Genomic DNA, 15,375 nt, shown 5'->3' with positions numbered 1-15,375 from the left:
CCTTTCTAAGATTGATCTTAGGTTGGGTTAACACCAAATGAGGGTGAAAGATGATGATATTCTGAGAACGGCTTTTTAGAACTCGGTATGGTCATTATATAATGCATGATTAGCTTGGATTGTTGCTAGAGTTGCTTTCCTTAATATGTGTGACTAGGAGTGTTTACCTTTTTCTATGAATGATAAGATAAAGATGGGAATAAAAGGTGACGAGCTTGAAGGATGACCCTAGGTGGTCTACTTTGATGAGTAAGATTAATGAAGGATTAACCATGACTTGGCTTTGTATGCTTTGAGGTTTGCTTATGAAGTATTCTTTTATGTCATGATGGTTTAAGTGTATTAACCATGCTTATGACTTATGTTGTTATCTCTTATGATTATGGTATATGTCTTATGTTGACTAATGCATATGTTGATGATTTATGCAACTATCATATTTAGTACGTTTTGTACTGACGCATACTCTTGCCTATATTCTTATCAAATATAGGTTCCGATGATATTGACTTTCACCCTCGTGGCTAGGATCTTAGTGGAAGCAATGATTGAGGTTTTGGCGAGTCCTCATAGCATTTGAGGATTTGACCTGCATGTTCCTTTATCTTTCATTTTATGTTTAGAACTATTGTATGGGCTGCGTCCCAAAGATATTCATGTTTTAGATGGTTTGAGATAAGTGTAATAGACTTCCGCTTCGTTTTATAAAAGACTTTGAGTTTATGGAACATGTTTTAATTTCCGCTCATTTCTATTACTTTATGTTGTGATATGCTAACAGGCTTGTATAAGGCCTCTCGAGGTCTTGTACGCCTTGTTTCATCTAGGGGGTGCCCCTGGGTCATGACAATGGTATTATCAAATATTTGTTCGAATCGAATTTTGATTTATCGATTACCGAATTATCGAACTGAAATTTGACTGTTTGGTATTTGATATCTACATTCAACTACCAAATATTGAATTATAAATCTCGAGCTTTAGAAAGACCGAACCGAATACCGAATGTCCACCCCTGCCTGGAAAGTAAGAATTAAAGAGTTGTCAAAAAAGAAAAGAGATATTTTTTTTGAAACAAACTAAAAGAGAAAGTAAGACAAATAAGTTAAGACAGATATAGTATTATAAACAGAGCAATATTGAGTAAAATAACAGTACCATCTAATCCATATCTCTAGAAACATTAGTGCTCTCTGATTTTACAACCCCTCCATCACTATAGTCATCTAAAATGGTGTCAATTACAATGGAACCATATGATTCTCCATTGTTTTGAGAATATAAGGAGTTATGACTAAAGTAACTTTGATTTATTATGTTTCTAAAGGGTCGATTGTATGTTGTATTAGAGAAAATAAATTTATGTATTAGTTGTGATATTAGTTAATCCTTCATTTGGTAGGATTTTCAATCTATGTATTCAATATTTGAATTTCGAGTTTTGCCATGATTTTCTTTCTATTTTTCACTCGAAGGAAAGTCAAAGTATTACCATAAATGCTTTAACTTTTCCTGAAAGGAAAATATAATTTTCTCTCATATTTGGGTTATTCCTTCCTTGGAGGAAAAATTTGGAACTCTATAAATTAAAGACTCCTCTTCCCATACAAGATTATCAACAATAAATAGTTGTTTAAGAGTTTTGTTTATGGGGAGATTTTTCTCTCTACAGTTTCTATGTTTAATATTAGTTTTAAATTATGGGGGTCAATTCGCCAAACCATATAATAATATATGTTTCTTTTAGTATAATTTTATGTGTCGTTTAATTTATCATCATATGATTTGCAATTGTAAGCTTCCGCATAACACCCTACTTCATTCGACTAGATCCAATGGTTCAATGAGGTTGAAGACATGTTCAAAGCGGTTCATATCAATTTGCAATCAATCGATAATGAAGATTTTTTGTCCTGTTACATGTGGGGAATATAATGAAGATTTTTTATCTTGTTGGGTTTGGAAGTAATTATGACATTATGCGGATGCTTACAATTGCAAATCATATGCCGATAAATTAGATGACACATAAAATTATACCAAAAAAAAATATATTATTATATGATATGACCAATTTCCTACCTAATTTAAAAAACTAATTGTAAGCAGAAAATTTGTAGAGAGAAAATCTCCCATAAACAAAAGTCTCTAAACGACTACATTGTAGATTCTATTGTGTTATATATGCTATGAGAATATGATCTTCAATTTATAGATCTCCAAACTTTTTCCCTAAAGAAAGAATAACAAAATATGGAAAGGAATTGTATTTTTCTTTCAAGAAAAGTAAAAGGAATTATGGTAATACTTTGACTTTCCTTTATGAAAAAAGTAAAACTCAAATATGGTAAGAAAATTAGGGCAAAACCCTAACAATATGGTGTATAAATAATACATAACAAACCATGATAGTAGCAATATGAGTGCTACTAATACATGGATAATGGTCAAAGACAAACTACTCTTAGAACACCAAACCAAATAGTGGGATAAGAAATAATCTCAATATTACTAACACACGTTATTTAGTACTATACTTATACACTCCACCAAATAACCTAAGTATTTGGAGAATTGAAGCACTAGATTGATGTAACCCTACTTATTGAGATGACAAAACCAAACAATGAGCTTTGTAAGAAACTCTCATGTCCATGTTTTTCTACTTAGAAGTACAATAACTTTGGGTAAACTACTACATCCTTGTTGCTCACAAAATAAATATATAGACTATATATAATTTGGAATTTTATGTTGGATTTGACTAGGGATTTCAAAAGAATATAAAAATCGATCGAATTTAACCGAATCGAATCGATTTATGTTATTGTTACAATAAAACTATAGACTTTATTTAAGTGTATAACCGCCTCGAACAACTGATGTGGTCTTTTTAATTTATGAAAAAATTTGAAAAATTATCGAATCGAATCGAATAACCTTACATATATGTAAATATATTTAATATATTAAGAATATGTTAAATTCAATATATAAATATATTTTATAACATTTTTCAAATATAAATATAACCTAGGTCCTAGGCCTTTGTTGACTAGACGACTTTGGGTCTTTGCTCTTTAATTAGCCTTTACTTAATGGGTTTTAAATTAATTGATATTGTAATAGATTTTCTATCAAACAATACAACAACACCTATGCAAACACTTCTATTAAATGTTTAAGATCAAACAATACGACAATAAGGTTTTACATTCTTGTCTTCTTGGTGAAGCATTAAAGTGCTTCTTCAAGAACATATTTGTGAAAAAAATATTTTAATAGTAGTATATTTGGAGGTGATATTTTAAAAGTAAAAAGACCCAAAAATTAACCGAACCGTACAAATACCGAAGAGAAATCGATATGATTGAGATGGTTTTTTTTTTTAAAATTGATTATATATTATAAAATACCCAAAAAATTCGGATGGTCTAATTTTTTTAAAAATAACCAACCGAACCGTACCATTGACACCCCTAGAATTGACTGTAAGTAGACAATATCACACCATGCTACGAATATTTTTGGATTGTTTGAGCCCAACTATTAGTGTTAGAGCCAATGTTTTGGTGTAATGAGTAAGGATATGGCATAGTAATGGCATGAGTATGACTTACTATCATTTTTCAATTCATGAACTGATTTACTATCTTTATCCGAGACACACAAAGAAGTAACACACAACTAATCTTCAAATTAGTCTATGAATGGTGATGGACGGCATGAGACTTAGTTACTGGTGTACGTGAATAAAGTCTCACATGAAAAGTTAAAAAAAGAAGCTACTTATAAGATGTATCTTTTTGAGAAAAAAATAAAATCATTCGATTTTGACTTTAAGCGGATAATATAAATATCACACTCTGCTAAAAATATCTTTGATCCCAACACTTTATTGTTGGAGAAAAATGTTTGCCTTTTTATGGATCTACAATATAGATTGTTACAAAATTTGGTACTTTAGTTAAAGAATTGACAACAGATGTTGGCTGCTTTAAATAAATTCAGTTTACAAATTCAAGGTTGTGAATTTGACAGATCAATTAAGTTATGAACAATGGGAGTGTGTCTAATTCAATTAATTAATGTTGAATATTTGGTTGTAAATTTAACATCAAACTAAGGACTCAATTACACAAAATGTTGCTCAGTTTTTACAAAATCAATTTCACCACCTATTTTTATTCAATCAGCTATTTTAACTTGCTAATAAAAAAGAGAACATAATTACTTTATAATAACAATAACAAATTGGAGTTTAAAAAGTATAATATGTATGCAAACCTTACCTAGAGAGTTGAGTCATACTTTATACAATTCAAATGAGTAAAGGATTATTACCCAAACAAACCTTTTATTCTATTATATATAAAATTTAAATTAGGAGTTCTTATATCCGCTTCAAATAAAGAAATATTTAATATTCAGACTCTAAATAACTTTAAAATCTTAAATATTAAAAAATAATTAAACATTAATTTTGTGCAGCATAACGTTTATTTAGAAAAAGATAAATATTTTGTGTTGAGCTTCATTTTTAAATAATAGAGTAAGCAACAAGAAAACCAAATAAACACAAATTCTTCACTGTGTTATAACCCGCATGATTATCGGGTATTACCCATTTAAATTCGGGTAAAAAAGCTCTCTTTTACTAGTTCTTAGGTTTTCCAGCTTCTTTTCGCTTTCTGCGTCTCTCACCTGGAGTCGGTCGGTCGATGCCACTGCCTCTCCGTCAAGGTAAAAATCTCTTTCTTCGAACTCATCTTGGTGTTTATGTTAAACTTTGCTTACAGTATTCAGCTCTCAGATGTTTTGTTGAAAAAAAACGAATTTAATCGGTTAAGATCTGAAATTTTTCCACCTTTTTATGTTAGTTTCGCGATTTTTATCCTGTTTTAGAACCAGGTAGCTAAGCCTTGGTTAAAACCCGGTAACTATGATGAATTGATGCATGAGTATTTTGTATAGCTGACGCAAACTAATTTGGGATTGAGGTGTAGTTGATGGATTGATCAATTAAGGATTTCAGCTTTTGTTGTGGAAGTTGTCGGTTATTGCTAATTTTGGTTTGTATCATTTTTTATTGAAAAATAATTGTGGGCCTGCTACCTTATTACCTCGCATCAATTTTGTTTTACCTTTTTAATGTTAGTTTCGCGATGTATAACCTGTTTTAGTCCCTGATAATGATGAATATTGGGGTAAGTTAAAAACCCGAGAAAAATAAGTCTTAACTATGATGAAGTGATGCAGTGTATTTTGTATGGCTGACTCAACTAATTTGGGAATGAGGTGTAGTTGATAGATTGATCAATTAAAGATTTCAGCTTTTGTAAGTGGAAGTTGTGGTTTCTTGCTTATTTAGTTTTGTATTTTTTTATAATCATGGTGTCCGCTACCTTATTACCTCACATCACCTTTATTGACCTTTTTTATGTGAGTTTCACCAAGTATAGATGGTTTTAGACCTGGATAATGACGAAAATTGTTGTCAGTTAAAATAGTTTTAACTCTATGGTGAAGTGGTAGCAGTGTTTTTGTATAGCGGACCCAACTAATTTAGGATTGAGGTGTAGTTGATTTATTGATCAATTAAGATCACAGCTTTGGTAGCAGAAGTTTTGCTTTCTTGCTTATTTGGGTTTGTATCTGGTTTTTTTTTTTTTTTTAATAACTGTGGCGTCCACTACCAGATAACTCTGTCTACCGAAGCGGAGAAATTGCCTAGTGTTTTTTGTTTGCGCTGGGATTTGAACTTGAGAACTCATAGGTCTGAACCCACTTTGTTGACTACCAGGATACACTCTTGGCGAGTATCTTTCCTGTTTTTTGTTGAGGAAGTGGGGAGGTGTTCTTATTGAAAAAAAAAGAAAAGGTTTTTGTTGTTGAGATGTACGGTCATGGTTTTATCAAACAAATGGTATTTGTTTCAACTTTCAAGAATCCTATTTATTTATATCTAAGTTTATAGCTAGGGTTCTTTAGTTTACTGAAGTGTTTTTTCTGTTGTATGGTCTAAGAGTGATGTGGAAGTTTGTTAAGTTGTCTGGTCCAAGTATTATCTGTCATGTCGGTACATGTTTGCAGGGAACCTCTAGATATGCTTATGAAGAAATGGCAAGTTGATAAGTATCCGAGAAGAAGTTATTAACCTCTTCCCTTGATTGAAAAAATAGTTATCAACCACTTTATATAAAGTGAGTTTACTTTGTTACTTGAGCCGAGTTCTGATTCAGAGAGCTATAGGAAAAGAATGTTATTGTTATTGAATGCGAAGTTTGTGTCCATGTTGGTGGTTCTTTTGTTTCCAGTCGTTATGATTTTCACTTTACAGCTCCTGGAAAAAAGGGTGTTGCTCAAATTGATGATGCAGTTTGATGACAATGTTTTGATGCAGGTCAATTTATCAAATCAAACCAATCACTTCCTTGGAAAGTAAAAGCAGGCCTGCTTTGTTGGTGTCATACCTTTAACCTTTTTCTTCCTAGTCAGTGCTTGTCCCCTGTAACAATGGGAACACCAGAGACTTCTCGTGAACCTTGCCCTGACCGTATACTTGATGATGTTGGCGGAGCATTTGGTATGGGTGCTGTTGGAGGTTCAGCCTTCCACTTCTTAAAAGGCATATACAACTCACCAAAAGGTGAGCGCTTGATTGGTGGTACACAGGCAGTGCGCATGAATGCTCCTCGTATTGGTGGTAGTTTTGCTGTGTGGGGTGGGCTTTTCTCCTCATTTGATTGTACAATGGTTTATCTACGGCAGAAAGAAGATCCTTGGAACTCTATTATTGCTGGTGCAGCAACTGGTGGCTTTCTACAGATGCGGCAGGGACTAGGTGCTGCTTCTAGATCAGCACTGTTTGGTGGAGTTTTACTTGCGTTGATAGAGGGAGCTGGAATTATGTTAAATAAAGTCATGAGTGCTCCCCAGAACTTCCCACCCATGGAGGAGCCACTACCAAATGTCCCTGGAGTGCCTGGATATCCACCTGGGCAGCTGCCTGGTCAACCAACGGGGCAGCTTCCTGGTCAAGCTCCAGTAAGTATTGATGGTATGATGGCAGAATCATCAGCACCATCCTCTTCTTCCTGGTTTGGAGGACTTTTTGGTGGTGGAAAGAAGGAGGAGACAGCGACAGGCGGTGGTAGCAAGACACAGGTTTTAGAGAGCTTTGATGCTCCTGTACCACCTACCTTTGAGTTTAAATGAGTTAGAGAGATGATTTAATTTTCAGGTTAGTTAATGTTATTTTCTTTATTATTTGAATTTCTTATGTATTGTGAACAAGTATTAATTTTTAATCAGTGTGGCCAAGGTTTTGTTATGTTTCATGGTTATCTTTCTGAATAAATGTCTTCCTTCAAAAACACTATACTAACTGGGATCTACAAATTAGTTGAGTGGATTTTTAGGGTTGATAATAGTTTTGTGGTGGTGGGCATCATATGAATAATATCGAACCCACTTTTAGAGTATTTTGTTTCTGGTGATGTATACTTTTATCATATGTTTCTTGGTTTATATGGAAGTTAATGCTACTGCGCTTATTCTGGGGGGGTTGTTATTTTGGATATCATATATATTTTATGTTTTGATTATGTTTTAATGTTACTTTCTTTTTTATGAAAAACATGGTCAGCTTTCTGGGTAGGTAGTGATTACGAGAACTTCTATACTTAGACATAAGAAGAATATGAAGGATCCTTATGATTGGAATTTGCTGTTGATTTTGCTTGTGTACAATGGTTTCCTTTTGTGGGATTACACTGGATTTGTTGTAATTGTATGGTTTTTTTCTGCAGGATTACACTGGGTTTCTTGTTGTACAATTACTTTCTTCTACGTTTGGTGGGATCTTCTAGGTAGTTTAGTTAGCTGATGTGTTATTGTTGTTGTGAGAGAGCTTTAGGGTCCGTAATTTGAGTGTGTTTCTGGTTGTGCTAATATTAGGGTGTGGAAAAGTTTCATCTTTTGATGTTAATGGGATGATAGAGTGGGCATGAATAATATGGAATTGGTGCTTAGCTTCTTCTGATATTGTTATCTATGTGTCTTGGTTATTTGGAAGCTACTGCTTATGTTTCAAGGGAGGGTTGTTTTAGGAATAGTTTGTTTCATGTCCCTTCTCAAAAAAAGAGAGTTTGTTTTCATATCTTTTATAATGTTCACTTGTATTTTAGTTTCTGATTCAAGTTGAACAAATTAAAAGAAAAAGAGAAGTTTCTTACAGAGGAGTTTTTGGAGAAGAGCTTAAGAAAGTTTTGATACTTGATGAAGGAATTAGAGATCTGGCTCTGTTATTTTTCACTTATGTGTGATGGATTTTTAGACGGGATCTCACTGGTATCTTAATCTGCTCTGATGTATTCACATTGTCAGGAGAAAGCTGTGGCATATCATTATATCTAGTGATTTGTAGTGTCATTTGAGTTATTATCTGCCTGTGGGCTGATATTTTTGGGAGGGTAGAAGAGTTTGATGTATTGATTTGGATAATAAGGGAAAAAGGTGTCTGCCCGAATTTTTAACTACAGGCTGGTAGTGAATGTTGTTGATGCCACCTTTGCTATTGTGTTTGCTTTCTTACTTGGATATGTATGGGTATAAATATTAAGGTGCTTAGGCATAGTTGAATAGAAACGGAAAAAAGGACCATGGCAATAGAGAGGAAGTTGTTAAAGAAACTCATATTAAGATTACATGCTTAAGAGCTTTTTGTTGACTTGTGCTAGAATTATTATTGCTTTGAAGTTTTTTTTTCCATCTTTTGTCATCAATTTGCCCACATATTACACCATTAACTCATAATACATTCAAAATAGTTTTGGTGACTGTCACTAAGCGTTAATGGGTTTGTTGGATTTGCTTGCCCAGTAAATTCTGGTGTGTTTTTGCTGGATGAAGTTAGGGGATTGTATTGATCTGCCAGTACATTAACTCTACATATTGTCTTTACATTATCAAATATCAACAGCTGCCTCATGGGTGTACTTAAAGTTTATGGAAATGTATGAAGTCATTCTCTTAACCCCTCTAAAGCTCTCCAATCTCTCTCATATGGAGGGGAACTGGGGAAGCACTCCTATGCCCTTAGTTCCTCCCCCACCCCCTTTTTATCTTTAAGGCCCAACTGTGTAGCACATCTGTCATTGGAATCACACGTTGTACTGCAGCATAGTTTAGTACCGCCTCCATATTCGGGTTGCAACATGACTTATGCAACAAGAAAAAATGTGTTCTGAGCATTTGCACATGAAGCATGAGCCAACATATGTTGGCCTCTTCTTTAACAAGTTTTCAGCTAGGAGATGATTGGCTCTTGTATCGCCCGTCCTCCAGGGAGCTCTTGTTGTCATTTTTTTTTCAAGAGTAGACTTGGAAATGGAAAGGAGTGAACTCCGTAATATTGCTTAGATGTACAGCCAAAAAAATCTCAATATCAAGCCTGGGCTCAGCTGCTAGCTTTCTAATGCCCTCCACCCACACCCTCTTACTTCCCCACTGGTCACTGCATTCTTATCTTCCTGTCTGGTTGTGTGAGCTTTGGTGGTGTTCTCTGGATTGAGATTTTCCCTGTCCGTTTCCAAAGTTATAAAAAATAAAATAAAATGCAACTTACGAAACTATTGTCCCTGAGCAACTTAACTTAGGCAAAAGTGCTAGGTGGTTTCTTTCCATTTGTCCATGCTAGGTGCCTGGACACCACGGTTATTTTAAAAAATGTATTAAGTTCTTAATTGTTTTGAAATTACTAAAATTCACAGGTGAATATGGGACAACCTGATAGATCCTGGAGGTGGTTCAACCTTTGGTCTTCTTTGATGCTTTGACATATATTCTTGTTTCTTATTTCTTCTCATCCTAGATTTTACTGATATGAGCCAAACATTTGCTTCAATCTGTTTTGCAGGGGGAGCAAGTTGGTGGTCAGGACACTTGTCTCAGCTGTTGATCCAATGCCAATTTTGGTGCTAGTAAATGGCTTGTTATGGATCTTATAATAACAAAGTGCGTTTATAGTTAAATCTACAGAGCATTCGACTTAAAAGTAATATTGCATCATAGGTTGGTTTAAGTGGTATTTACTTTTTGATTATTGTATGAGTTTGACCAATTATTGTTCAAACAAATGGAAAAATAATATGGAACATTTGTGGTTGTATATGTTAACACCTGCTTAGGCAGCATCTTTTTGCATTTTTTGGACTACATGTTATTATGCTTCCTTGATATTCATGAATTACTCTTGTATCTGGTGGTACTTTTTGTAGTGAATGTGCTTCTTAGGAAATAGTAAAGAGATAAAAGTGTTAAAAACGCACCTAAATTATTACTTTTATTTTAGTTTCATACCTAAACTATTGAGAGTGTGAGTTTCATACCTAAACTATCACTTTTTAATTTGAGAAATACACATCAATGGTGTGTAGAAATGTTACTAAATAGTTGAGAAGTGGCCAGTAAGTGTGCTTTTCGACCCCTGAAGCCCTATTGAGTTGAGCTCTAAGCCCATATAAGAAAGGAAGAAACCTTCCACATCAGGACTGTATGTTGCATGGTGAAGTTACATATTTGGCCACTTGCCCAAGAATATTTATAATTGCTAGACAACACATTATATTACTAGTTCTTGAACACGTGCAACACACATGTATTTCATGCATTGTAGTATAAAAATTTAAAATTTAAAGTATTGATTAAATTTTTTGGATGTCATAAAACATGTGAAGAAAAAAATTACATTTTATTTTTTAGAACTATTTTTCTGTACATTAATTTTTATTTTATAAGGTAATTATAGATGATATTCTTATTGTTAGTTCTCATATTTGCCTTCTTGATTGAATGTGTATATAAATCAAAGATAGTTATTTGACTTTTCATATTTTTTCATTAATAAACTCAAAATTAAACATATATATATATATATATATATATATATATATATATATATATTCACACGTTTACCTTACACCCAACAAAGATATCTTCTATATTCTTGTAAATAATTTTTAATTTAGTTAACCAGACATGATTCGTTCAAGAGTCAATAACAACATTGTGTTATCGGGTAATATAGGGATGGTATAAGAATGTGAAAAGTTATTGGGCAAAAACTTAATATAAAGAAAAATGAAAGATATAAATAATTAATCTGATAACTAATGAAATTCATAATGTTATAACTAAAGAATGTAAAAGGATGTGAATAATATTTGCAATAATTAGTAATAACTGCCATAACTGAAGAATTAAAGTGTAATAGTTGAATTTCTTATTAATTCTTCATTTACGCACTATCCTTAACACAGGTAAATCGGTCTTTCTTTTTATCATACGGTATTCATGTGGAAGAACTAGGCTAGAAAAGAATCCCTCATTCATTCATCAATTTCATTGCCTCTTCCCTGTCTTAGGTGTGGGCGAAGACCGAGACTTCTCTAAGATCCGATTCGATGGTATATCCCTCTTCTATTGTTCTTAGACGGATCTCTCACTCTTGATGAAGAAAAAGACTTCAGCTTTAAAGATCCGATCTTGTCTTCACTCACCGATTCCTTTAATAAGAGGAATGCCCGGAATGCTTGGTACCCTTTTTCTTGCTACTGGTTTAGTTTCGTTACCGGCCAGAGCTCCTAGCCCTTTTGATTCTGTTTTATCTCAGTTAAACTCCACACCTCTATCAATTCATTCTTTGCCACATAGCTCTTTCTTTTTCTTTGTTGCCTTTTGAAAGGAAAGCCCTAAATAAATAGGACTTCTAATTAATTTTACTGTTATTTAGATAGTTAATTAGATTTTAATTTAGTTTAGGGGAAATATAGGTAATCTAATTTTACACTTTAAAACTTTCCGTGTGTTGAATTTTTATTCCATATTACTTAATATAAATTTACTTTTGCAAATGATAAATTTTAAATGATTCACATATTTTTCTATTTGCTATTAGATTTTTTTTAAAAAAAAAAAAGAAGAAGAGAAGAAATCAAAACATTTACAAATAATATATTTTGAAGATAGAAGATCTTGTTAACATGATGATACTTTCATGACATATATAATACTTTAATTTAAACAAATATCTATCCATATATATATCTATATATAAAGATTTGCATATAATAAAAAAATTTATATAAATATTTTTTTTAGCAATTAAAGAAAATTAAACTAATACACCCTTTAACTCGGTGTCATCGTAAATCATATGAATTTTTGTTCAATTAGAATACATATTTTTTTTTTGAAAAGTAAATAAGTAAAATGAAAGGAAAATGTTTATACAGTAATAACTATTTTGAAACAAATTTCATGACAATCTCAATCACATAAATAACATTGTAAATAAAGTCATTCTTATGTCTTGAGCATCAATAAAACAACTCATGATAATTCTCTAACTCATGAGAAGTTCAATAATTTTTTTTATAAGCATATAAATGCATCACATGAAAAATTGTTAACAAAAATAAATGAATTTAGACTACTTCACGTTATCTTCATATATTGAAACATTACGCACCACTGTATATATTAAGCAAAACAAGAAAAATGATTATTATACCAAAAAAAATTATTTCCCTCAAGTACTCGAGGTTCTTGAATATATTCTCTTAGGATAGAATAATTTACTTCATCAGAATAATTATACCTCAAATTCCACTGACCTTCAAACTCACTCAACGACAATAAATTACACGATTTTTTTTGAAGTGCTAGAAAAAGAAGACAAAACATTAGAAAATTTTTGTGGTTGAAAAATGAGAGGAAATCCCTCTATCTATAGCCAACAAAGGATAGTATGAACATGTGTTTATCGTGCCTTGTCTGAAAAGTCACGACTCTTCAAAATAGTGACAATCCTTTGAAAAATTCATAACTCTTTTGGAAAAGTCACAATCCTTTGTAAAATTCACAATTTATCCGGAAAATCACAATCTTTTGGAAAAGTCACAACACATTAGAAATGAGATGATTGCAAACATGATATGCTGGGATGGGCATAGAAACTTCATATTAAAAAAAAATCTACTCAATTTCTCCAATTTTCACATGTAAGTTCATAGATTTCTGGTCTACGATCTAAATAATGATACTCCTTAACTATGTGTCATCTTCTCTAATTTGATTGTGACAGTTTGTTTCACTTTTTTCTTGGCATAGTATTATACTTGCTCATATTCAACTCTATCCGTGATCAAATTATGTATGTTGTCGATATTTTTATTTCAGAGCATTTACTATAATTTTGAATGTAGAATCTTATGTGAGATAATCCCTTTTGTGGGACTGACCTTCAGGAGTTATATTCTGCTACCAGTATATATAATTGTTCTTCATTTTTCTTTTTCTCGATCATTAGTGCTCTATTAAGCCTTCAAGGGGGTTTAAAGCTTCTTTGTTCACTTATATTTTTCATTTCATGTTGGCTAAATTGAATGAACTGAAAATCCAACCATCTTGGAACTTAACAAAAATAAAACAAACAAGAAGCTAGCGAAAGCTGGATTACCTTTCAGTGTACATATCTCTTTTTCAGAAATTGGCACTGACTAAATAAATGAATAATGGATACGTTGATAAATATTTTTGGTCATTGGTGTCCTCCTAAAGAAATTAGGATCTTCATGTGTTTTTATTCAACGTGTTTCTCATTAGTTTCACCTTTATATTTCAGTACGGTTAGAATAAATTGTCATCTTTATTTATCGATCATTAAATGTAAAAGTTGTGTATGGACTATAATGCCTTATACTTCACTACAACAAATATGATATATAGCTACGAAATTATTAGCTACGACATCAAATTCGTCACTAATCGTTCGCTTTTAGTGACAAAATTTACTTTTCATGCTTAAATATATGAGACACATGCTTTTAGTGACGAAACAAAAAAAATCCGTAGCAAAGTTTCATCTACTAAAGATTCCCACCAAAAAATTAATTGGCGTCATTTGTTAAGTAGTATTAGTCACGAATTTAAAGTTATCGGTGACACATTATTTCGTCACTAATAATGTATCTAATTCATGACAAATTATTTTTTGTCTTAAATTTTATTGATTTTTTTACCCAAAAAAATTTCATCTAAAAAAATATTTTGTTACAATATCGACAAATTAGAATTTGTAGTTAAATATTATAAGTTTTAGCTATAAGAATTTAGCTTTAATTATGATATTTATTTTCGTCACTAATAGTATAAATAATTGGTGACAAAGATTTTATTGTCTCTAAACAATCTGTGATTTAGTGACAACAAAAAAATTGTCACAAAATATGTAAGGTGTTAAATAGCGACGACTTAAAATTTGTAGTGAATAATTCAACTATTTTCTATGAAAAAAATTCATAGCTAAATACAATTTTTTTTTGCTACAATTGTTCATAATTACAAGTGACAACTTACAAAAAGAATAATATAAGTGCTTCATAAGAAATAGACAGAGTCCTTTCGTTAATTGGCGAGGGAAAATATTAAAACCAACGAATTCGGTCCATTTTGTAAAAATGAAAAAGTTCAATTCATGAATTTTCTTAAATTACACAATTATAAAATGCATCATTTCAAAAATACAATCCAGGTTATAAGTATCGTGAGTGGGGCACTAGATCACTAATGTGATTGGTAAACTGCATAGACTAAGTCGATCTATTTGCTTCTGTCTAAAAATATGTAGATATTTCATAGTAATTCCACAAATGCACGTAGATCAACTTTACAAAGATAACATCGACTTACAAACTTAGACTTTGCAAAGGTGCGAAATATTTCATGAATTTCTATTAATTTTTTCATCAGTGTGAAAATCGAAATAAACTAAAAAATGAAAGCAAAATGAAAGAAACGAACAACCTAGGATTTCAAATATATTATGATGAAGTACTATAGTTATGGGTATCGATGTTTTTTTTGACAAAACAATTGATTTACTGACCGAATTGAACCGATCATTCAATTTTTTAAATAAAATCGAAAGTTTAATTTTATATAAATTTATAATTGTACTATATAATTTTTAAAATTTATAAAAATAACTGAATAAAATAACAGAATCGTACTGAATATATTTAAAAATATGTTAAAAAATATACAGTTTAATTAAAATATAATCTACATTTGAATGAATTGTGGGTGGTAAATTTCATACACTTGTGTACGTGTATAAATAATCATATAATATATTATATCTACAAAAGTTAAATTTGAAAGAAGTGAATGAAGTAGAAGATAAATTAAAAATGAGAGACAAGAGAGAGTTGATCGGATGGTAAGCATTCCTCACTTTCAACCTTAAGGTTGTGAGTTCGAATCCCCAAGAAAGCATAGTGATAAATTTGAGATGGGGGGGGGGGGGGGGGC

The 15,375-nt window shown here is 31.8% G+C and overlaps 2 protein-coding genes across 4 annotated transcripts in view; both read left to right on the top strand.

Annotated features, from left to right (window-relative positions):
- The window catches only part of LOC125821735 (MAP3K epsilon protein kinase 1-like), a 602,763-nt gene that overhangs the window by 166,993 nt on the left and 420,395 nt on the right, over positions 1-15,375 (top strand). The window lies entirely within an intron of this gene.
- LOC125821748 (mitochondrial import inner membrane translocase subunit TIM17-2-like) lies at positions 4,650-7,340 on the top strand. Its single transcript, XM_049501129.1, has 2 exons — positions 4,650-4,743; positions 6,404-7,340. Exons 1-2 carry the CDS (start codon positions 4,722-4,724, stop codon positions 7,216-7,218), a joined length of 837 nt encoding a protein of 278 aa, XP_049357086.1. The 5' UTR covers positions 4,650-4,721; the 3' UTR covers positions 7,219-7,340.

The sequence above is a fragment of the Solanum verrucosum genome, unplaced genomic scaffold, assembly GCF_900185275.1.
Source record: "Solanum verrucosum unplaced genomic scaffold, falcon-dt-bn FXZP01000210.1, whole genome shotgun sequence".
Taxonomy (NCBI): Eukaryota; Viridiplantae; Streptophyta; class Magnoliopsida; order Solanales; family Solanaceae; genus Solanum; species Solanum verrucosum.
This window is presented reverse-complemented; position numbering and strand designations above follow the sequence as displayed.